Source organism: Hemitrygon akajei, chromosome 1 (assembly GCF_048418815.1).
Source record: "Hemitrygon akajei chromosome 1, sHemAka1.3, whole genome shotgun sequence".
Classification (NCBI taxonomy): Eukaryota; Metazoa; Chordata; class Chondrichthyes; order Myliobatiformes; family Dasyatidae; genus Hemitrygon; species Hemitrygon akajei.
In genome coordinates, this window is record NC_133124.1 from 87,729,257 (window position 1) to 87,755,155 (window position 25,899).

The 25,899-nt window shown below is 40.7% G+C and overlaps 1 protein-coding gene across 14 annotated transcripts in view; it reads right to left on the bottom strand.

The window, feature by feature from the left end:
• Nucleotides 1-25,899, bottom strand: part of LOC140728571 (receptor-type tyrosine-protein phosphatase mu-like) — a 994,862-nt gene that overhangs the window by 16,021 nt on the left and 952,942 nt on the right. For all 14 annotated transcript variants that reach the window (XM_073047511.1, XM_073047621.1, XM_073047608.1 and 11 more), the window contains 7 exons: nt 24,108-24,224; nt 21,045-21,199; nt 17,891-18,026; nt 10,454-10,603; nt 7,377-7,550; nt 6,065-6,196; nt 2,376-2,501 (listed from right to left, as the gene is read on the bottom strand). In XM_073047511.1, coding sequence (XP_072903612.1) covers nt 2,376-2,501; nt 6,065-6,196; nt 7,377-7,550; nt 10,454-10,603; nt 17,891-18,026; nt 21,045-21,199; nt 24,108-24,224 — 990 coding nt within the window. The remainder of the gene's footprint in view (nt 1-2,375; nt 2,502-6,064; nt 6,197-7,376; nt 7,551-10,453; nt 10,604-17,890; nt 18,027-21,044; nt 21,200-24,107; nt 24,225-25,899) is intronic.

Genomic DNA, 25,899 nt, shown 5'->3' on the forward strand with positions numbered 1-25,899 from the left:
GTGAATCTGCTCTGAACCCTCTCCAATGTCAGCACATACTTTCTTAAATAAGGAGCTTAAAACTGCACACAGTATTTCAAGTGAGGTCTTACCAGTGCCTTATAGAGCCTCAACATCACATCCCTGCTCCTATACGCTATTCCTCTAGAAATGAATGCCAACATTGCATTCGCCTTCTTCACCACCGACTCAACCTGGAGGTTAACCTTAAGGGTATTCTGCACGAGGACTCCCAAGTCCTGTTGCATCTCAGAACTTTGAATTCTCTCCCCATTTAAATAATTGTCTGCCCGTTTATTTCTTCTACCAAAGTGCATGACCGTACACTTTCCGACATTGTAATTCATTTGACACTTCTTTGCCCATTCCCCCAATCTATCCAAGTCTCTCTGCAGACTCTGTTTCCTCAGCACTACCGGCCCCTCCACCTATCTTTGTATCATCAGCAAACTTAGCCATAAAGCCATCTATCCCATAATCCAAATCGTTGATATACAACGTAAAAAGAACGGCCCCAACACGGAACCCTGTGGAACACCACTGGTAACCGGCAGCCAATCAGAATGGGATCCCTTTATTCCCACTCTCTGTTTCCTGCCAATCAATCAATGCTCTATCTACGTACATAAATTTCCTGTAATTCCATGGACTCCTGTTTAGCAGCCTCATGTGCAGCACCTTGTCAAAGGCCTTCTGAAAATCCAAATACACAACATCCACTGCATCTTCCTTGTCTAGCCTACTTGTAACTTCCTCAAAAAATTGCACTAGGTTTGTCAGGCAGGATGTTCCTTTAAGGAAACCATGCTGAGTTCTGCCTATCTTGTCATATGCCTCCAGGTACTCTGTAACCTCATCCTTGACAATCGACTCCAACAATTTCCCAACCACCAATGTCAAGCTAACAGGTCTATAATTTCCTTTTTGCTTCCTTGCCCCCTTCTTAAATAGCAGAGTGACATTTGCAATCTTCCAGTCTTTCGGAAACAGGCCAGAGTCTGTCGACTTTTGAAAGATCATTGCTAATGCCTCTGCAATCTCGACTGCTACTTCCTTCAGAACACAAGGGTGCATTCCCCACCTTCTCTGCATTTTATGACATGACATTTCAACTTTTTCCAGTTCTGGAGAAAGGCCATGGATTCGAAACTTTAACTTGATTTGTTTCTACACAGATGCTGCTTAATCTGCTGAGTATTTACCACTCAACACTTTCCATCAGCAAAGTGCATTAAATTAAAATTCTGCAAGCACTATATAAGAAGATTAAATAAAACCTTTGCATTAACAGTGTTTAGTAAAGTTTTTGATGATCAGGTGCCAAGGTAGGTGGCTTTATTGGAGCAATGCATGGTTGATTATTGCAACAATAAGGTGGACAAGCTGGCTAGCAAATCACCTCAACTGGGATTATAGATCAACATATGAAAACTAAACCATCATTTGCTTTTCCCAAGGTGAGCAAGCTTTGGGAATGATTAAGAAACTTCCGATCACCAAAATCACCCTGCTCTTCTTTCCCATCCCCAATCCGTATCTCCATGGGTTTGCCCCACTTTATCTTAAAGACAATGACCAGAACAGTCATTAGTCCTCCAGAGTATCTTGTTTTAAATTCCACTCTATTCTCCTGCCAATATATAATGCCTAATTTATTTCACTTTATCGGTCACTAAGAGGATAGATTTACAAGTCGACAATTATGAAGCTGCCCTTTCACTTGAAACTCCTGTTAAAATTGAATCAGTTAAATATCTCCTAATTGCATGACAATATTGTTCAAATTGAGAAAAAATAACTGGTGAGAATAGTGGCTGAGATCCACCCCCTCAACTCTGAGCACATCTGTAATGAAGCGAGGTTAGAAGTATATCTTGTACCACTTAAAGTTAGGTACTTTTTTCATCAAACAATTAGCACATTTTACTAAACAACAGCATTTTACCACACAGTAGCTGCTTTTTAAAATATTTTAACCCAGTCTAAATATTTTAACAACCAATGTTATGTTCAGTAACCATAATAAGCTTAAGACAATATGTTAGCAATGTGTAGAAAAAAATTGCATTTTATGCTTTTTAAATAGCATTTTTAACACAACCCTCAATTAGAGCTATAGAAGTCATAGAGCATAATTATATAATAAAATTGGAAATGTTTCAAGCTGTAAGTACTATCCAGTAAAGCTGTTGAGATACTTGGATTCACAGGACTAACAGGATACTCATTCTTCTCCTCAGCATCATTAACTTGCTGTCAAGTGCTAGTGAGGAATCTAAAGCTCTTATGTTTAGACATGGTAAGTGGAGTTCGAAAGCGCTTCTGAAGATTTTAATTGATTGTTTTCTCTCACTGTGACACAAGCAGCTCCTTACCCTGGATGCATTGTAAATTCGGAATATTCTGCTGATTATGTCCTCTTCAAGGTTAGCGGACACAAACTCCACCTGGAGGGGCCCGTGCCGATGGACACCATTTTCCGGCCAGTACTGAGGGCACAGCTAGTTGGAAAAATCATCAATATTTAGATCCTCAAGCTACTACTACAAAACATTTGCACTTACAGAAAAAACAGCATCCGAATGTGTTCTAAATATAATAAGCTGCTTTGATAATTTAATAGAATGTGGCGACTGTTCCATAGTCAAAACTCAATAAATATGAAATGGTCAATGATGTTTTTTGCGGAAGACTTTAAGGGAGTGGTTTTGGATGCAACAAGGGATTCTGCAGATGCTGTAAATCTTAAGCAACACACACACAAGACGCTGATGCACAATTTAGTAGCGATGGGATAAGGAGTGGTGAATATTGACTGATAATATTGATTTACGATCAATGAAGTACGCTTGCTTTGGTCAGAAGACAGTAACGTCCACTGACATATTTACATAGCAAGTTGCCACTGAAGATTGATATATCTCTGACAGCAATGTGTGAACTTGTGAAGCCATGTTCATGCCTCCAATCTCAGGAGATGGCAAGGGATGTGAAACGCTGGAAGAAATAGCCACCTCTGGTGGCAAGGTGCTATTATTTGGGGCCATGTGCATGTTGGATAATCATTCATATGTACAAATTAGCAATCGCTGGCTGGTGAAGTCCAGCTCCTGACTAGGGAAAATCAATAAGTGAAAGGTTAAAGGCATGAAAGTAACTTCTAATCAATTGCACACAGGCAAACGTAACTTCTTTTGTGTTTGCTTAGTGTAAATGACATAAAGTCCCAAATTCCGGATGCATTGTTTCCATTCAATATGGATCCACGGTGTGCACTAGCGACTCATGCTGCAAGTTAATATTTTTCCTTTGCTATGCTCAAAAGAATATTCTCAGAGCTTCAGATCAAGGGCTTTTTTTAAAATTTAAAAATATGCACTTATCAGCTCACCCCAATGATACATATGGTGGATTTTGCCGATGCCTTTTCTATAAACATTTTCCGGTTAAAAGTCTTACAGCTGTCACTATTACAGAAGATCTGCCCCATTGGTCTGGACCTGATCCAAACCTTATCCCTTATATAAAAGGGCAATGATCCCATACGCTGAAATTACATTAAAACGCGTGGCCAAATGATAACTGAGCAGGACAAATACAGTGAAGCTCAGGTTAATTGTGGTCTTCACTGCGTCGGAGCAAATCATTGTTGCTCGTTTGTGGTTCTGGTTCCGCAGTTTCCTACGGCAATTTATCCATTACAATCTCAGTGCAACAATCCTCCATACATCCACTAGAGTTCAGTAGCACCATTTCCAGATCTGGTACATCAATCTGGTACATAACGTCACTACAGGTCACAGGGTGCAGTAGTGAAAGTGGAGTAGAAAAATTATGATTCATGTTTGCTGCCTGGCCAAATGACCAATACTTTGAAGGTGGCCAAAGGCTTTCAATTGGGCCAAACTATGGCATTTTGAATGTGTTTATTGGTTACAAACCTAGACATTCAGTTTACAAGAGTTCAAAACCCATTTTGCAAATGAGAAAGTTAATGGTCCAAAAAACAATCTGTTCTACTTCACTCTTAGGAGAAGCTAAGTGAATAAGTACTTTCCATCAGAGTGATATAGGGGGAAAATAAGTGATGCTCAAGAATCAACATTTTAAATCCCTTTTTATTTGACAGTGCAAAAGCTGGCCGCTTTTAGATCATTAGGGCTATTTCTGCAACTAATTGAAGGACTTGAGTATGTTCGCTGGTGTTTATTGCCTGCAGAAGTCTGTGCTTTTATCTGTGCCTTATATAGCTCTGGTAGTTTGCTTCCTAATACTGAAGCAAACAAATTAAATTTCATAGCACTCCCTGTTGGCAACTTTCAGTTTCTTGCTATAACTTCTGCAAAAGCCAAATAGCTTCCCTGAAGATATGGAATAAAATAGCCCTTGAAGAAATGTTACCAGAACATTCTTCATGCAAGGTCAAGGCTTTATCGCTGGGGTCAGTTGGATTTTCTGACAACTGAATCTGGCAAGTGAGGCTCTGTGCCAGTACAGTCTATATTGAGGCTGTTTTCCCAGTGTTTCTTTAAGATATGACAGTACACAACACTGATGTGTTGTCATACACAGCCATTCTAACCACCTACACCTATATCAGGCTGACACCATACTTACTGTGTGCTAAACCTAACGATGTTTAGAAATGAACTGAAGCAGAGGGACGTGATAAAAATGGAGAGATTCCATGGCTTTAGTGGACAGACGGTGATGCAGCGAGTGAAGATGCTGTCTCACAGCTCCAGCGACCCTGGTTCAATTCTGCAGAGTGCCGTCTGTGTCGTTTACAAGTTCTCAACCTGAGGTGTATTGGTTTACTGTGGGTACTCCGGTTTCTTGCCACATCCCAAAGGCATGCGAGTTGGCAGCTTAATTAACCCATCTAAGTTCCCCTGTAGTGATTGGTGAGTGAACAGTTGATAAGAATTTGGGGAGAATAAAAAGTGGTATTGTACTAATGTAGGATTACTGACTGTTAAAGTGTTGTTGATGGTCAGCATGGGCTTTAGGAGATCTGAAGAGCCTGTTTCCATGCTGTATCTCTCAATGATAGACAAATGTTCTGATTTTTAGTTTTGCGAATTGTGTTTATGATGTTGCTTGCTTTTGAAACTTCTACCAGTTGAGACCTGATGAATCCAGATTTCGTTTCAGTAATCAGACAAAAGGATTTTCACTAGTGGGTTTATGGAAAGTGTCCACTGCAGTTCCTCAGTTGCTGAACTCAATTCCTTTTTAATTTTATTGACAACCTTTCAGAAAGCTTTGTATTTTTGTTCAATCCTGCAAATATGAGACATTCAATAGATATTGAAAAAAAAAATCATTTTCACCACTGATTTCAAAAAGAGCATGGAGGAACTAAACATGCTTACAGAAGCCTCTTACATTACAATAGTCAAAGAAATTTATGAAAGACAACCCTAAATAGGGAGTATTAAAAAATGTGGAAATTTTGCCATAACATCCTCTTGTACTCCAAGTTTGCATAATCCATCTTAGACCATGAATAGCTATTCAACAGTTTCAAGAAAGATAGCCAGACATTGGTTTGGGCTGTGATGTTGTACAGAAGGATCCAAGTCAGTTATAACTAAGGCTGTAAGTGCATCTAAAGATAATGACTGATAAAATGGAAATTGGGGCAGAAAATCTTCAGATTATTGTGTAAATTACATTGATATTTAAAACTCCAATGTCTGTAAAACAAGTTTTAATATCTTGTACAAAGATACTGTACATATTTGCTTATTTGGATCTTTTTTTAAATCTTTGTTTCTGACAATGCAAAGCTTTACACAATTTTGTATGTATTTATCTCCAAGTTTCTATGTAATTTGAACTGCTAACTGCAACAGCACACACACTTTGCAAGTGAATCCTGTTGCATACAGGTGCAAAATATTAAGATATTAGCACTGACACTCTTTGTAAAACTGACCCTGAATGACCCATGATGATTCGATGCATTGGAGAGGTGATGGATCTGAAGCAATACTGTGCAGATGCTCCCTGATTTGGTGAGCGTCTCCCATGGCTTTTAGTGGTTTGTGCAGACACATACCTGAGCATGGTCCACGTCATTCAGCATGACGATTGATGTGCAGTGATAGTCCAACACCAGTCTCCAGAAGTCCTTCACAGTATTTGGCAATGGGTGTTGAGTAACAATGAAGGCAGATGGCTGCTTATAGCTCTAAAAACATGAACAAGAAATTAGACCAGCAGATGGTTCCAGGTCTGATAAAACATTAACTTTGTTTCTCTCTCCACAGCAGTTGCCTGACCTGTTGAGAATTTCCAGCATTTACTGTTCTCATTTTAGATGATCTCTGTCTTCAGCTACTGCCAACACACATCAGAAAAACAACAGCCACTTTATTCCTAACTTATTAATGCACGGAGACAGCAAGGTGAGGTGTTCATTAATACTCTTGGACCTTCCTGAACAATAATGGCATGTTAGCCAGATTAACAAACAAACTAATTGGCACAGGTGAAGCGGATAACAAGGGGTGTATAGGAATCTTGCAGGAGATTGTGTGGACCCTGGAGACTGTGACTTCTCTCCAGATGTCATGGGCACTTCCTTACCGGGGATTCCGTCACATACATGGTTCAGCTAGAGGGCACCCTTAAGGCAAAGATTGAGGTCGCATTTGTCTTGTTTCTGTGGAGATCTGCCTTGATCCATCTGGAGCTCTTGCTGTCTGCCACGCTGGCATAGCACGGTATCCTCACGGAGCTGAGAACTGTCAGATGTCAGCAGACTGCCGTTCTCAATGGAATGGGGATGTCCCCTTCAGCAGACCACCTTTCTCCAGAACCAAAGAGCAAGTGACCACTGGCAGTAAGCTGCTCCACGTGATCAGAGGGGTGTTGTGTGCTAGCATGTTGAGCTGCTGCATGAACCAGGAGATACTTCATATCAATGCATCATTCTCCTGGAGATATCTGCCACCAGACTTAAGAAGAGCTGTTATAAGACTCTTGAATGGACCTGTTACATAATAAAGATGAGCTCTTGATCTTTCAGTCTTCCTTGTCACGGTCCTTTCACTCTATCTATTTACCTGCACGACACCGTCTCTGTAACCGTAAAACTATATTCTGTTTTCTGTTATTGCTTTCCTTTTTGTAATATCTTGATGCACTTATGTTCGGACTGATCTGCCTGCATGGCATGTAAATCAAAGCTTTTCACTATTATTATTTTGTGATAATAAGAACCCAATTACAATTTACCAATATTGGCTACAGGATCTTGTCTCTCTCCTGCAATCTAATCTATATCTGTAGTTGATCTAATTGCCAGACATCCACCATTGACACAGTCTTACGGCTTCTTACGCATCATGTTCTCCAGAAATACTCACATCCATTAGGGCAGCGTTGATGTAGTTGCTGCTCTCGCCATCTATGGTGATGAGGAATGGGAGACATCTGTCTGGTGGAAGGACGTCCATGCATCGGTTCTTCTCATGGTTCCGCGGTAGGAGGGCTATACTGCAGTCCTCGACTCGTAGTGTTGGGGTCACCATATTAAGAGTCTGAAAGAGGAAGGTGGCAGAATATTTCATATTTTCATAAAACTCAACAGTTAATGGATCAAAGTGAACTCATTTTAACTAATAACATGCACAAAATGCTGGTCATGGACAGAATACACAGTTGATGTTTTGGACTGATTCCCTTCATCATGACACTCTTCCCTCCACAGATGGCTGCCCAGCTGAACTCCTCAAGCATTTTGTGTGCATTGCTGAAGATTTCCAGCATCTGCTGACTCTTTTTCCCTTGTTATGAGACATATCTATTAACGTGTGAGACAATGCTAAAGATTTACCCTTCTCTGCCAGGACATTGAATTTATCATTAACATCAACATCATTATTACAGGAAACTTTATGAATGTGACATGTGAACTGTGTGTTTATTGAAACTTGAGGCTTTTATAATTGCTCACCATCAACCTCAGTGCTGCTATGGATTGAGCTTTGGTCTTTGAAGTTTGCTTTACGTATAATATTTTTACTTTCCAGAAGACCATAAAACATGGGAGCAGAATTAGGCCTTTTTGCTCATTGACTGTGCTCCACCATTCCATTAAGGCTGATTTATTATCCTTCTCAACCCCATGTTCCTATCTTCTTCCTGGAACTTTTGACAGCCTTACTAATCAAGAACCTATGAACCCCTGCTTTAAATATACCCAATGACTTGACCTCCACAACCATCTGTAGCAATGAATTCCACAGACTTAGCCGAGGCCCTCCATTGGTCAGGGGCTGACAGGGATATTGCATCCCAGCTGTCTGTGTAATAAGCAAGCCAGGACAGTACGATACGGAGAGCAGGCTGTTGCCCATGCAGCTCTGTGCCACTCTCCATGCAGCTGATGAATCGAAAGGAACAGCACAGACTGATACAGTTTGGCACCAGCAGCATCACAGGAGTTGCTAGTCAGCGTTAAACAGATTCATCATCCTTTGGCTAAAGAAATTCTTCTTCATCTCTGTTCTAAAGTGACATCCTTTTATTCTAAGGCTGTGCCCTCTGATCCTAGACTCCCCCAGTATTGGAAACATCCTCTCTATATGTCCACCCTATCTGGTTCTTTCAACATTTGATAGGTTTAAATGAGACTCTCCCTCATTCTTCTAAACCCCTGTTAGAACAGGAGCAGAGACATCAAATGGTCCTTACATATAAACCCTTTCATTCCTGGGATCATTCTCATTAACCTCCTCTGGACCCTTTCCAATGACAGCACATCTTTTGTTAGATAAGGGGCTCACAATACACCAAGTGCAGTCTGACCAATGCTTTATAAAGCCTTATGCTTACGTCCTTGCTTTTATATTCTAGTCCTCTCGAAATGAATGCAAACATTGCAATTGCCTTCTGAACCTGCAAGTTAACCTTTAGGGAATCGTTTGAGGACTCCCAAGTCCTCATTTGAAAATTCCCTGCACGAACATTTTCATCAACCCTGGGAGATAGACAACTGTAGACCAAAATGATTGATCCCTCAAGCTTGTCTCAACTTCCCTCCCATGGCTGATCTACTTTAACAAAGTTAACAGGGGCATGGTGATTTTGAAGCAGTTCATTTACCTGGACTAACAACCCAGAGACACAAAAACACAAGAGAGAACACAACACAACACAAACACAGAAAACACTAGGGCCTGCAGATGTTGGAATCTGGAGCACCAAACAAAAAACTGGATGAACTCTGCAGGCCAGGCAGCCTCTACGGGAGAAATTGCTCAGTTGGTGAATTAGGTTGAGACCCTTCATCTGGGATGACGAGCAATTGGAGTTCAAATCCCACCACAGTTGTGTTATTTAACTAGAATTAATAAGATGGAATACAAAGACCATTTTAAAGATGATGAGCACAAGAACTGGATTGTAATGAAAAACCCACCTGGTTCATGAATGTTCTATGGGGAGGAAATTTACTATCCTTACCCACCTATGACCTATTTCACCCTCGTCAAGTTTCAAAAACTTAATAAGTCAGTCAGTTGTAGGTAGTGACTCAACACCATCTTTTCATGGGACAATTAGGAAAGATGATCAATCCTTGCCTAACGAAGAACGTCCAGGACCTCAAAATAACTTGTAATTGATTATTAGTGTTTCAGGTCAAAGACCTTTTGTCAGTTCTCAATTTTGAGGAAGACTTATCAGCCTGTGGCAATAACTCTGTTTCTCTTCCTACCGATGTGGTCTGACTTTCTATTTCCTGCATTTCTGTTTTTATTTTAGATTTCCAACACCTGCAATCTTTTATAAAAATTGTCAATGCTTAGTGCAGACAATCATCCTGCTTCCTCTGTCCAGTGGTGATAAAAGGAGATTGATATTCACTGGCAATGAGATAGACCTAATTTGATTCCAAGTGTGTGAGCTATTCAGGACTGTAAGATCACAATAAATAGCCAGGTATTAATGGGCTTCTGGCCTGAACCAAACTGAAGCAAAACAAGTCTAAATGTCTCCTGGTGGTAGCCTTCATCTTCAAGTAAATAGATACCGAAAAATATTTAAGGGGAATCTGAGGGGAAACTTCTTCACTTAGAAGGTGTTGCAAGTGTAGAATAAGTTGCCCGTGAAAGTGGTAGATACAGGTTTTTAAATGTAATGTTTAAGAGAAGTCCGGAAAGGTACATGGATGGGAGGGGTTTGGGGGATGTGGTCCGGGTGCAAGTTGACAGGAACTAGATGGGCTAAATGGTCTGTTTCTGTGCTGGGCTGCTCAATGACTCTATGAGAAATATCTCTCTCCTCCTTCTGAATGAAAATTCGCCCATCCTATCCCAACAGATTTCAGGTATTAAAATATTTTCAATGGGCCATTTTGATCAGTTCTGTACATGCACACATTCCATTTTATAAAAATCCCTTTGTACCACGAGAAGTGTTGGAAAATTTCTTTGCATACCCTATACTCCTCCTTTATCTGCGAAGAATTAGTTTGTGGCTCCAGCTTATTCATCTCATAATAGGCAGACCTGAGCTGAGAGGCAGGAATTGCTGTATCTCCGCACAGACAGGCTTCTAGTATGGCGTCATGGATGAATACATACTGTTCCTGTTGAGACAGAGAAGAGAGTAGTGATTTTCAGTCAAAGTGGAATCAATAAATGCACAGGAATGAAAGATTGAGAAAGGTTTTCACAGAGACACTTTGAGCATGAGGCTTAATGATTTCTTGCTGAGTGAGATGTAATTCATATTATACAACGTACTCAAAATGACTCTGAGGCAAACAGTGCTTACTGGCAATGCTTCAGTGTGTGTGTTGTGTATTTAACATTTCTATAATAGTTGAGTAATATTGTAAATATATTGTTTGATTAAGCATCTTTATTTGCTTACATAATTTATTATGGGTTATATGTAAAAGTACTTGAATGGCATAAGTGATTACATCACCATGTCGTGTGTGCCTCACTAAAATAAAGAATGAGGTAGACATGTTATTTTCAACTCCATGCCTTTCTTTCAATTAGTTTTATGTTTTTTAAGTTACAAAACAAAATAGTGGCGATGAGCAGGTTTTAAACGAACCTGAGATGACAACCTACCTGTTGAAGTGCAGTGAGATGTTCAAGTTGAAAAATAGCACAACAAGTCATTCAAGTTAAAAAGAAGCACAGCACACACTTTTCAGGAAGGGACAGAGGTGGTTGAGTTTTTTTAAAAAAAGGCAGAAAAGGGATGAAATTCATGGGTTCAGTGAGTACCAGGTGATAATAACAATAAATTAAAAATGCAGAAATAGCTTGCTACGTCGGAAAGATAGATGTGTTTGATTGCACAGATGTATACTGATCTGTGCTGATGTATACTGAGCAAATTGAGCAGTATTTTGAAGCGAATGAAATAGCCAATGAAAAGCGAGCGCCAGTTTTGCAAAGTGCACTGGGCGGAAAGGCAGACAGTTTGCTCAGAAGTTTGACTGCACCAATGAAACCAGCTAAACTGAACTTTGCAGATATTGTATAAGTAATGCAGGAACTTTTAGAACTGAAATTGTCATTGATTGCAGAATGCTTTAGGTTTCATAAATGGTTCAGAAGGAAGGGGAGTCCACTTCAACATACATGGGTGAATTGAAGAAGGTGTCTGAACATCGTTAGTTCACACATGGGCTTAATAATGCATTGAGAGATCACTTAGTTTGTGGAATCTTACAAACAAGCACTCAAAATGACTCCTAACTGAAGCACATTTTGTATTTAAAAGAGCATTTGAAATCGCTGCATCAATAGAAACAGCAGTCAGAGATGCAAGTGAGTTGCAGTGAAGAATGAAAGAGAGCTTGAACAAAATTGCAATGTTTAATCAGAAACCGTTGCTCACATACACAAGACCAATGCAGGTTTAAAGGTGAAACTTGCAGAAAAGGCAAAAAATTAGGACACATACAAATAGTATGTTGGGCAGTCAAAAATAAATGGACTGCACAGGAAAGAGAAGAAGATAAAAAGTCAAGTTGTATTTTCAAAAAGAGCACTAATCTGCATGCTTTGATGAAATATTTGATAATGATAAGAATAACACAGGACTGGATAACTTTGAGATTTACAATGTGAAAACTAACATGAAATAAGTAAAATGGCTCACACCAGAACTGAACGGCAAATTAATCAAAATGGAATTGGACACTGGCTTGGCTTTTTGTCATTTCACAAAATGAGCTTGTACCGCATTTCAAAGATACTGGACTGAAGCCTTCAGTTATCCAACTGAGACCTTACACTGGAGAAAAGATGATGCCTGTAGAAATGACACCTGTGAAATGCAACAACCAAGAAACCACATTGGGCTTGTATATGGTAAACAGGAGGACCAGCATTGTGGGAATGTGATTGGCTGAGACAACTACAACTACCAACTTCTGCTTTAACATGGTGCTACTGAAGATGGGCGACAACTTACAGCTGGGTTTATAAAGCAAGAAATACAACTAAATACACTTCTGAGGAGGAGTGTTCGGAGTGAGGTCAGGACATGAATTTGGGCACGTGAAGCAGAGAAAAGTCAGAGAGGAGGAGTTTCAGAGCCTGTCCACCTAAACCAAGAGTGAGGCCTGATCGATCTAAGCACAGAGCTGATTTGGAAAGGTCAACTATGAGTTGAAATGTGGTGGCAGTGTCCAGGCCCAGAGCATATTGAAGTGACAGGGCCCGGATCCTAGGACAGGGAATGACCTGCTGTTGGCAATTTAAATGTCGGTCCAGATGGACTGAAAGGCCAGGGTGTTGGGACCAGAGGCGAGGGTTGGGCCGGTTCTGCTCGCTGTTCCATGAGGTTTGCTGGTTTTCCATTTTGCCGAACCTGTGAGACTGCTCCGGCTGCTCTGGGCTGCGATTTCCACGACGATACACCTCACTGTGTGATGAACTGAGGCTGAGGTGGTGAGCCTGCCCTGGCTGCTCCAGGCTTCGTATCTATGGACTGAACTTCATTCTGAATGTTGTTGCTTGCTTTCGTTGTTTGCATAATGTGTGTTTATTTTCTCTCTGCACATTGGGTGTTTGTTCCTCTTTTTTATTAAATGGGTTCTTTTGGGTTTCTTCTTTTGTGGCTGCCTGTAAGCAGATGAATCTCAAGGTTGTATAATTTATGTTTTTTGATAACAAATGTACATTGGAGATCCTTTGACCATTTGCATGCCTCATCCCTTGCAATAGAGTCAACTGAAAATGAATTGAGAAAGGTTCTGGATGATTCCACAGCAACGTTCAAAGACGGCATTAGTAAACTCAAACATATCAAAGGTAAAGTAGTGTTAAATGAAAATGGCACATGCAAGTTTTACAAAGCCTGGCTGGTTCCTTATACCATCTGTGATAAAATAGACAGTGAACGAGATCACGTAGACACTGAAGGAATTATTTCCAAGGTTGAGTGGAGCTCATGGGCAATCCCAGTGGTCCTAGTTGCCAAGAAGAATGGGTCTGTTAGGATCTCCATCAACCCAGTACTCAAAGTATATCAATACCCTCTGCCCAGGATAGAGGATATCTTTGCAATCCTTTCTGGAGGAAACCACGTCAGCAAAGTGGACTATAGGCTGATTTATACTTCTGCGTCAACTGAACGTGGTAGGTACGGCGTACCCACGTAACCTACATTGTACCCTACGCCATAGCCTGACGTGCACCTCTCCAAAAATGTAACTGCGCGTTGCGGTGATGCAGAACGTGACAACTGTGATTGGTCCGCTTGGTAGCATCGCACTTCCTCCTGTCTATAGGCATACAGTGTGTACACTGATGCGAAATAAATGGTTGGAGACGATGAACCTAATCGTCAAATCTACCTGCCGACATTCGAAAATATTTGAAATGCATTTCCTCATCCATGTCTCTCACTGGCTGGACAAGCACAGAAAATTCACCCTCCTTCTGCCTCAATCCGTTCAATGGCTGTACACACCATCTCCTCCGACGTCTTCTCTCTTTTCTGTGTTGCAGTAATTTCAATAAAAGTAACCCTTGTTCAACATTTATTAGCTCCAACTCAGTCGCCATTGTTTGTAGTACACGAAGAAACTCTACACAGTGGCATAGAAACACCATCACCAACTAGCGTTTTGGCGGTGAATTGCAGAGCAACGCAGACACACCAATGCACAGGTATAAATGCTCACAATAGCGCAGGCCACTTACGAAGGCTGCGGCGTAGGCTACTACGCAGAAGTATGAATCAGCCTTTAGCTGAGGCCTACCTATGTATGGAGATGGAAGAAGAGTTCAAAGTGCTTTATCACTACAACACTCAAAGGGCTTTATCACTACAACAAGCTTATTTTTGAAGCAGCATCTTCACCTGCACGTTGATAGAAAGCTATGAACCAGGGGCTGCAAGGCTGCCCAGGAGCTCAATGTTACCTGGATGGCATCATTGTTACTGGCGAGGATGAGAAGGAACATCTCCAAAATCTCAAGGCAATGTTAAAAAGATTAGAAGATTATGGGCTCAGAGTAGGATGCAACAAGTGTAAATCCTTTAAACCAAGTGTCATTTACTGTGGTCAATACATTGAAGCACAAGCATTACAGGGGTGTGTTGAGAAAATTCATGCAGTGATGGATACCCCAATGTCAAAAGGCATGTCAGAGTTGCAGTTCTTTTTAGGATTTGTCAATCACTAGAACGGGTTCCTGCCAAACCTGTGCTCTACCCTTTGAACTCATTACTACCAATCTGGAAGAAATAGTTATGGACAAAGCAATGTGAGGCGGCTTTCCAAAACACAATGGAAGTGGTGATGTCAGAATTGTTCTCACACGTTATGGTCCACATCATCCAGTGAAGTTTGCCTGTGATGCCCCACCTTATAGTACAGGTGCAGTCATGTCACAGGTTCTGAGTGATGGAAGTGAATGCCCCATAGACTTTGCATCATGTTCCCTTACTGCTGCAGAGAAACATTATGCAGATTGACAGAGACCTTGACTCTGGTTTGAGGTGTGAAACGTTTCAACTAGTACTTGCACAGGAGTGAATTCACCCTCATTACTGATCATCAACTACTAGTGTCCATTTTCAATCCACAGAAGGGTGTTCCACTAACATCACAGCACGAAGGCAGAGATGGGCTCTGTTTCTTGGAGGACACAATTACAAGATCAAACTCAAGAGGACGACTAATGGTGGAAATGCTGATGGATTGTCCTGCTTACCCTTGGAAAAGGAAACAACTGAAAAATTTATAATGGAAGACACTCTTCTTGACGTATTCTCCCTTTTGCAAATCAAATGTCTCCCTATTACAGCAGAGATGATCCAAAGGGAAACCAGAAAAGATATCACACTGTCTCAGGTCTACATGGCCACCCAAAATGGCTGGAATGAGCAGCAGAAATTCCAGTTGCCCTATTTTTACCAGTGCCAGAATAAATTTGCCCCTGTCAGGGGTTGCCTTATGTGGGGTTTGAGAGATGTTGTGCCATCCAAGCTGAGAGCTACAGTAAAGTGTTGGAGGAGCTACATGACGGTCATCTAGACATGGTGAAAATGCTGGGGCCTGGGATAGATCAGCAGCTTGTTATGCACTGTTCAGAATGACAACATGTCCTGAAGATGCCAAGAGCAGTGCCTCTCCATCCCTGGGAGTTGCATGCACTGCCCTGGCAGAGGATTTATGTGGATTTTACAGGACCATTCATGGCCACAAATGTTCTTGATATTTGTGGATACAGCTACAAAGTGCTTCCAATAGTCTTGCACACTGGCGATGTGTTGAGAAGCTGCTTCTGAAGGACGGGTGTTCCAGAAGACTTAGTCAGTGACAATGGACCACAGTTTGTTGCAGAACAGTTTCAGTCATTGCTGAAAATAAATGGAATAAGATACATTTCTGGACCACCCAGCTATCAATGGCTTGGTTAGTCCAGAATCTACAGAAAACACTTCAAAGCAGTGTCAGCAGAACACACTCCAATGACGGTGAATCGGAAGCTCGCCAATTTCCACCTTGCTTATCACAATGCAGCACACTCCACAACAATCAACTCACCAGCTGTGCTGTTCCTGGGTTATCCCTTGCGCTCACGCTTGGATCTCCTCAAACCTAATCTCAGGAGTATGCAGGACAAACAGCTGAGACCAATTGAAGGTTCCTCAAACAAGGAGATTTTATGTTTCACTCCTGGACCAGCAGTCCTGGCAAAGGACTAAAGAAGTGGTCAAAAGTGGGCACTTGGAAAGATTAAGAGTAGCACTGGATCACTCTCCTACACAGTGGAGATGGCATCAGACGTTTTCTGGAGATGGCACATCAATCGGTTGAGGAGAGCAAAGACAATTGTTAGAGATTAAAGGTGTTCAGAGCTGTCAGAACCATTTCCTGTAGTCTCAGAGTCAACTCCTACAACCGCCATGGAGGAGGTCCCAGAACCTGAGATCGTATCACAGCCACAAGTCTCACCTGCCAAGCAGAGTGGCAACCCAACCCACCCCCACCACAGCCTTGTCAGGAAAGACATTTAATCACAACAGTAAAAGAGTGGATGTCTACAAGCTGAAATGTATTCTACATTGAGTTGTTTATAGCTAAGCAGGGGAGAAATGTTTTGTATTTAATATTTCAGTAATATTTGAGTAATTTTGTAAATATATTGTTTAATTAAGCATTCCTTGTTCGTTTACTTAATTGAATTACAGGTTATATGTCAAAGTACATGAATGGCATATGTCATAAGTGCATGCTTCACCTTAATAAAAAAATGAAGTAGAGATGTTATTTCCAGCTCTGTGCTCTTCTTTTGACTAGTTTTGTGTTTTGGAGTTACAAAAATTAACACAGTGATAGACATTTTCTGACCTAAGTTAAAGTAAATTTATTATCGGAGCACATAAATGTCACTTCACACAACCTTGAGATTCACTTTTTTTTGCACTACTTTCACAGTAGTACAAAGAAATGCAATGGAATCAATGAAAACTACACACAAAGTCTGACAAACAACCAATGTGCAAAAGACAACAATCTGTGCAAATACAGAGAATAAATAACAATAATAATAATGATGATAATAACATAATAAATAAGTAAATAAATAATACTGAGGACATGAGTTTCAGAGTCCTTCGAAGTGAGTCTCTAGGTTGTGGAATCAGATCTGAGTTGAGGTAAGCTCATTCCACAAGCTATGGACTCAGTCTGAAGGATTCTGCAACTCATGTTCAGTCTGCAGAGAATGATAGACACAGTCTGATTCATCTCGAGCACAGGTCTCCTCAACACCAACAGCATCTATTGGACTTGATGCATCTAAAAGGTGGCATCTGTAATCAAGGAACCCCTCCATTGGAGTATTGCTCTCTCCTTGTTACTATCATTGGGCTGAAGGTACAAAAGCCTGAAGATGCACAGCACCAGGTTCAGCAACAGCTACTTTCCTACAACTATCATGTCTTGAACTGACCTGCACAATCCTAATCCTACCTCAGCAATGGTCCACTATAGACCACCTTTTACACTGACATGGATTTGTCTCTGATTGTCTCAAGGTCTTTTGTATATATGGGAGAAATGTTCTTGGCATCAGCATTGGCACCCTTAGAGGACAGTGTTACTCAGCTTAGATGACTTTGTGTGGTGGGGGAAAGGGGACTCCACCAATCTGTTCTGTTTCTGTTCTAACCTCTCTGCAGTGCAGCATTTGATTGGCTGATGTCATGCAGCATCATTCATCCAAATGTGAAGCCAGTAGACACCCTGTCCTCTTTGCATTTGAGTTTTAGAAGGAGATTTGGCTATGGAATTTGCTTAGGATTTGTTTTTTTTAGGAGGAGTCTTGGTTAAGGAATGTTAGGATTAAGAGTGACCAGTCTTTAATAAATCATTTGGAATCCATACCTCTGTCTGGACCATGTTGACTCTGCGTGATCGCAGCTCTCTGACACAGTTGTAGATATCGACAACCCCTTCTCTCTCTGCCATGTCCAACATGATGTCAATGACCATGAAGCACCCCGTCCTTCCTGCTCCAGCACTGAAATACAGAGAATTAATATCACTAGACCTACTGCCATAACCTGTCAGTAACTCTTACATGTTGAATGTAATAGAATTATCAATTTATATCACTTAGATATTGCACCCCCCATGAATGGAATATAATTTATGTCAAACTCAGCCATTTTGGGTCTGTGAATAGTCGGTATTAATATAGATATTGTTGGATAGGCACAATTCTTTATTGCAAACTCTCCTCTCATCTTTGATGTTTCTTTGTAAAATTAAGTCTCTGTGGCCATCTGAAATCAATTACATAAAGTTGTGCATTTATATTTACCTCACATGACCTCAAAATTACCCAATATGCTTTATAACCAAGTAAGTTTTTCTGATGTGGGATTGTAATAATGTTGATTCAACTGGTAACTCACACACAAATGAGTCCAACAAATTGTAATGAGGCATAACATTAGACACGGTGAGATGCCAGTTACATGAGACCAAGCGTCAATTGACGAAAGGGAGAAAGATCAAAAGATGGAACAGGAGAGAAAGGCAGAATGAAAAAGAGGAAAGACGAATAAACGGAGTGTCTGCTCTGCCATTCAGTAAATTCATAAGAGATCTATAACTTCAGAATCAGAATCAGATTTATTATCACTGACTTATGTTGTTTTCCAGCAGTAGTGTAGTGTAAAGACAGACAGGTACGATAAATGACAAAAATAAACAAATGGAATGATGAGGTGGTGTTGATGGACCTTTCAGAAATCTAACGGTGCATGGGAGGATGCTGTTCCTGAATCATTGAGTGTGAGCACCGCTTATCTGTTCTAGCCCTATATTTCTTTATTTATTACTTTCTAACGTCCAAAAGTTTATCAAGGTCTTAAAGTAAGAGATAAAATAGGGAAGAGAGGAAGATAAGAAATGAGGGAAGAGATTGCTGCTCCTTAGGAAATGGTCTTTGCATCCTCATAGGCTGGAGGAATAGAACCAGATGATTGGAGGATGGCAAATGTCATTCCCTAGTTCAAAATAAAAGGAGTAAGAGGATAATCCTGGGAATTACAGACCAGGGAGTCTTACATAGGTGGTGGGCAAACTATTGAAGAGATTCTTAGAGACAGGATTTATGAGAATCTGCAGAAGCATAGACTGATTAGGGAGAGTTAGCATGGCTTTTTAAGAGGCAGGCCATACCACATGAGGTTCAGTGAATTATTTGAAAAAGTGACAAAACAGTGAAAGGTTGAGCAGTGAATGTGGTGTACTTGGATTTTAGTAACTTGACAAGGTTCCCCATCGTTGGCTAAGTCAGAAAGTTAGGAGGTATGGGATTCAGGGAAACACGGCTGTGTGGATTCAGAATAGGTTTGCCCAAAGAAGGTTGGATTGTAGTAGTAGGATAGGGACCATTTTCTGCCTGGAGGTTGGTGACTTGTGGTGTTCCACAGGATCTGTTCTGGGACTGCTGCTCTTGGTGATTTTTATAAATGACTTGGATGAGGCAGTGTAAGGCTGGGTTGGTAAGTTTGCAGCTGACACAATAGTTGGTGGTGTGTGGATAGTGGAAAAGGCTGTTGTAGGTTGCAACAGGACATTGATAGGATACACAGTGAGACAGCGAGGTGGCAGCTGACCTCAGAAGTGAAGCCTCTCCTAAGAGTGAAGGATCTTGAGATCGCTGTCCATTGATCCCTCAAAGTTGCAGCGCAAATTAATAGCCTTTATTAGTTGGAGGATTGGGTTCGAGAACCGTGAAGTAATTATAGAGTTGTAGCTCTATAAACCTCTGGTTAAATCAGGAGTTCCCTATCTGGAGTCCACAGACCCCTTGGTTAATGATAAGACTCCATGGCATGGATCCACTGCATTAAAAAGATTGGGAACCCTTGGGTTATACCGTATTTAGAGTATTGTTTTCATTTCAGGTGACCTCATTAAGGGAAGCTTGTGGAAGCTTTAGAGAGGATGCAGAGGAGATTTACTAGGATGATGCCTGGATTGAGTGAGGTAGGGCTTTTCTCTTTGAAGCAGAAGAAGATGAGAGGTGATTTGATAGAGTTATATAAGATGATAAGAGGCACAGATAGAGTGCACGACCAACACCTATTTCCCAGGGCAGCAATGGATAATACAAGAGGGTATAATTTTAAGGTTTTTGGAGGAAAGTATAGGAGGGATGTCCAAGGTATGTTTTTACACTGAGACAGGTAAGTGCCTGGAATACACTGCTGCGGTGGTGGTAGAGGCAGATACATCAGGGACATTTAACAGAATCTTAGATTGGCACATGGATGAAAATGGAGGACAACGTGGGAAGGAAGGGAGCAGGTTAAAATGTCGGCACAACAAATTGGGCCAAACGCCTGGACTATGCTGTACTATCCTATATTCTATGAAAGTGTATATTTGCGGTCTCGTTTGAAAGTCTCATCCATGGAATAACACCTCTTATGGAGCACCAGCCCCTCAAAAGATGGACTTTCAGTACAGGCTTTTATGTTCAAGTCTCTGGTACACAGCAGTCAGGTCACTGGGAGAGTTCCCTTAGTCTTTTTTGAAAATTACTCTGGTCTGTATTAAATCCACCTGAAAGGACGTAGAATGTTGATTTTAAATATTTTTTTTACCATTATGTGAGGTGAGATTCAAGCCTTTGGGGTCTATAGCTTTACCTACACTTTCATATTGGTCAAGGCAAAACCTTCAACAATGCAAAGAAATTGAAACAAATTCTTAAGGTTACAGAGTGGAAGATCTTTTGGATGCTTTGTAATACAAATAAAGTCTTTCTCATTCCAATAATTACTAATTGGAGCACCACCTTCCAGAGATATACTCAGCCATCAACTGGAAATACTTAGGACAGACTGAGATGAAAGGAATCACATTACTGCATCCATATAATCAAAAATCTCAAAATTGAGATTGCTGGGTTTTGGTAGATGAGATAGCTAAGGGATATGGAACGAAGCCTGGAGATTGTACTGAATGATGGAATTGAATGGGTTGACTTGTCCTTGTGTACTAATCAGATTGCACCTACCTGCAATGCACCACAATAGGTCCAGCACCTGCTGGATTCTTTGTCTTGACACGTCGAACAAAGCCCAGAAGCCCTGTAGCATGGTATGGAACACCATGGTCTGGCCAACCAGTGAAATGGAGCTGCCTGATCTCTCGTATCTCATGGGCACCCCTCTATTAAAAACAGGAGGGAATATCTCCTTAAGAACTGTAAAGTTACAGATACAGTAAGCTACAACATAAATTTGGAAGATAAATGTAAGTTGCCAACAACATATAATGCAAATTGCTCTTCTTTTGAAAATGGTCAGACATTGAGTTACAGAAATTTATGGCACAGCCTGATGCTGGTTTTCTCACAATGCCCATTCTGGCCCAATGAAGTGCTGAAGTTAACCCCATGTCACACTTCTTGATCCATGGCCTTGTAAGTTTCTTCTACGTGATGAGAATTTCTGCCTCCAATGCCCTTTTAAGCAGGAAGCACCAGACCTCCAATACCCTTTAGGTGAAAATCATGTGTTTTTTTTCTTTTTAATACTTCATCTTATTGTCTTGGATTGATAGTTCATAGTTGTTAACCTTTCTGTCAGGTGAAACATGCCATCCCTATTCACCCTATCGAGATCTTTTCCCTGTTAAAACATTAACAACCAGAGTACTGATGACCTTCTGTCAGAATTAAACTCCTCATAAAGAAACATTCTCATAAATCTCCTCTGCAGTTTCTCTGGGAACTTTCACATCCTTCTTGCAGAGCAGTAATCAGACAGCACACAGTAGTTTATGGTCTAACACAATTTATGCAATCCCAATATATACTCTCTGCACCTGTTCTCCTCACCTCAGTCAATAAAGGAATCTATCTTGCCTGGCACTCCATCTACCACCCCAAAGATTTACTCAAAATATATATCACCCCAAATATATGTTACCAGTGCAAAGCACCTGCAGTGTATACCATACAGAACCCTTTGCAGTTCCACACCCAGGTTATTCTGACAGTATCTCCCAAACATCTACCACTAAGATGAACAAGGTCAGCAGGCATCTGGGAAATCCAATCACAAACTCATGAATGCTCACTTGAAAATATATCACCATTTCTTCATTGTCAGTTGGTGTAGATCCTGCAAATGCAATATCACTGGAGAGTCCCTTCACCTGAATGGTTGCAGTAGTTCATGAAAGCAGTGAGCTACCACCTTCTCAAGGACAATAGAGAATATGTAATAAGTACTAGCATGGCTAGTGCCACCTACACCCAGGAATTAGTAATAGACAATAGATGCAGGAGTAGGCCATTCGGCCCTTCGAGCCAGCACTGCCATTCAATGTGATCATGGCTGATCATCCACAATCAGTACCCCGTTCCTGCCCTCTCCCCATATCCCTTGAATCCACTATCTTTAAGAGCTTTATCTAACTCTTTCTTGAAAACATCCAGAAAATTGACCTCCACTGCCTTCTGAGGCAGAGCATTCCATAGATCCACAACTCTCTGGGTGAAAAAGTTTTTCCTCAAATGTTCTAAATGGCCTACCCCTTATTCTTAAACTGTGGCCTCTGGTTCTGGACTCACCTAACATCAGGAACATGTCTCCTGCCTTTAGCGTGTCCAATCCCTTAATAATCTTACATGTTTCAATCAGATCCCCTCTCATCCTTCTAAACTCCAGTGTACATAAGCCCAGTCGCTCCAATCTTTCAACATATGACAGTCCCGCCGTTCCGGGAATCAACCTGGTTAATGAAACCACTGTAAATATTTCTTGTTACTTATGGAGATTTATGGTCATCGTCTGGTATGCACGGGGATAAAATCACACTAAGACAGTTGGAATGAAATAGTTAGTCATCTCACATGCATCGTAACCCTCCTTCAATGTGTCTTTATTAAATAGTGACAAATCATATGTTTTCTCCATGGAAACTCTAACTTGGAAATAAAGAAGCTGTAACTATTTTAAATTATATTAAAGATTTGAGCTTCTCTCTACCAATCAACAGCATTCAGCTACTCTCCCTCAGATTTCAATTACATCAGAAAAAAACTTAATTTAAAAGAAAAAAAGAAACATCAAATCTGAAATGAAACCAGAAAATACTAGAAATACTCAGCAGCTGGGGCAGCATCTGTAGAAAGAGGAAGATTTCACATTAAAGACTGTCGTCAGAACTATTGATTTTTGAATTATCATCAATGTCTATTGTTCCTAATTCACTGCTGAGGAACAAAGGAGTCAAGGTCAAAGTGGAGTTTATTGTTGTATGCACAGGTGCAATGTACCAGTATCACAGGTACACTGCATTATATAAGCAGCATTCACATGGAAAAAGCAAATTAAACTTAAATTGTACATGATATCTACAAAAAGACAAAAATAGAACAAAAAAAGTCGATTTTAATGCCAAGTGATTGAAGTGGTCATAGTGTTGGTAAACTGTAGCGATTAAGATTTTGCTGGTTGGTTTAACAATCAACAGTACATCACCAGGGCAGTACAGTAGCATAGAGGTTAGCGTAACACTATTACAGTGCCAGCTGTAAAATCATGGTTCAATTCCCAATGCTGTCTGTAAGCAGCTTCTATGTTCTCCACGGCCATGTGGGTTTTCTCTGGATGCTCTGATTTCCTCCTGTGTTCCAAAGGTGTACAGTTAAGGCTAGGGAGTTGTGGGAATGCTATGTTGGTGCTGGAACTGTGGTGACTCTTGTGGGCCACCCATCACAATCCATGCTAATTTGATTTGACACAAATGACATGTATGATTGTATGTTTTTATTTACATGTGGCAAATAAAATGAATCTAATTGAAAAGAAAACAACTGAGTAATTGAAGTTTAGTCCTGACGAAGGGTCTTGGCCTGAAACGTTGACTGCTCATTTCAACGGATGCTGCCCGACCTGCTGAGTTCATCCAGCTTGTTTGTACGTCTTGAGTAATTGAAGGGAAGCAGCTGTACTTGGATCTGGTGGTCTAAACATGAAGCTTCAAGTGCTCCATGGGCCAACACTGGCCCATGAATTAATGTGACAAATGGAATGGCTTCAAACTTGACATACAGCATTTTCCTTACCTTTTCTACTGCAAATGTTCTGATGACATATTCAGCCAACAGTTCTGTTTCAATGAGAGTTACTTTGATGTCTCTGTAGATTTCTGTATCATCAGGCCAATACTTGCAGCACTTCACCTGTTAACCAAGAGCAGTATCAATGCAATCTGAAATTAGGAAAATGTTCTCTTTATATGTTAATATTAAATACAGTCTGTACACGCAGATGAAGAAAGTAATTTTTAGAAAAAAAACAGCACTGATGTAATGACTCATTATTTCCTTAGCTTTCTTTATTAACATAAACACAACTTTACCATTTCTTTCACTCCTAATATTGGAGCTGAACTTACCTCTTGACTGTTTAAAGATGCTTTTCTGAAAGCTTTTCCAGACTTGTGAAATTGACCTGCAAAATTTCCACAAAAGCTACAGTGCTGCCTGCCTGCAGAGAACTCACGCTGTGCACCTGAATAGTAAACACTTCCCACTAAGCTACTGAGTCCTGACGTTATTCAGAAGGAAGAAATGACCCCCCGTTTAATATTCCTGTGCTAGTCACTGAACTTCAATGATGTGAAAATTGGCAGTTTTACTGAGGATTTCAATTGATGGCCGTTACCTCAACATAAAACCATATGCCGCTGGCCTTCATGAGCATGTAATTTCCTGATCATTTTCAATCCATTGCTTAGAAACAATGGAAATGCCCAAACACGATGCTACTGTTGGGACAAACAATAGGTGGTGTACAATACCAGCCATAAATAGCTTTCACCAACTTGAGGTGGTCAAAACTTTGAATCTGATGATATGTTAATTATCATTTTAGACTTAAAAAGTTTCAATTGCATATCATTAACCGGCAATGCACATTTGTAGCAACTTTTACTTGAAACTTTACATTTCTTTGCACGTATCCCTCCTCTTCTCTGAACTGGGAACAAAATGAGAATTTCAGTTCAGCAAACCAGCCTTTTCTGCTTTCTTGAAAAAAGCTATTCTGTTTAATAATACTCACAGGAATGGAAACGTCTAATTAGTAAAGTGGACATTCTTACTGAAGACTTCCATTATTAGATCCAGGGAGTCTACAACGGAAATATTTCAGATCTTCTTTCCTTAATACTGGAAAGTCACAGTATTTTCAGCAGTGCTTGGAAACTTTAAATTATCACCATGTTGTGCTTTTAAAGGAACATTATGTCTTTTATTTCCAACACCATTTGTGCTTTTAACCTCCTTCCACTGCTGGGTGAACAATGATTAGATGCCAATAGACAATAGACAATAGGTGCAGGAGTAGGCCATTTGGCCCTTCTAGCCAGCACCGCCATTCACTGTGATCATGGCTGATCATACACAATTAGTACCCCGTTCCTGCCCTCTCCCCATATCCCTTGACCCCGCTATCTATAAGAGCTCTATCTAACTCTCTCTTGAATGCATCCAGAGACTTGGCCTCCACTGCCTTCTGGGGCAGAGCATTCCACATATCCACCACTCTCTGGGTGAAAAAGTTTTTCCACATCTCAGTTCTAAATGGCCTACCCCTTATTCTTAAACTGTGGCCTCTAGTTCTGGACTTGCCCATCAGCGGGAACATGCTTCCTGCCTCCAGCGTGTCCAATCCCTTAATAATCTTATATGTCTCAATCAGATCACCTCTCATCCTTCTAAATTCCAGTGTATACAAGGCCAGTCGCTCCAATCTTTCAACATATGACAGTCCCGCCATTCCGGGAATTAACCTTGTGAACCTATGCTGCACTCCCTCAATAGCAAGAATGTCCTTCCTCAAATTTGGAGACCA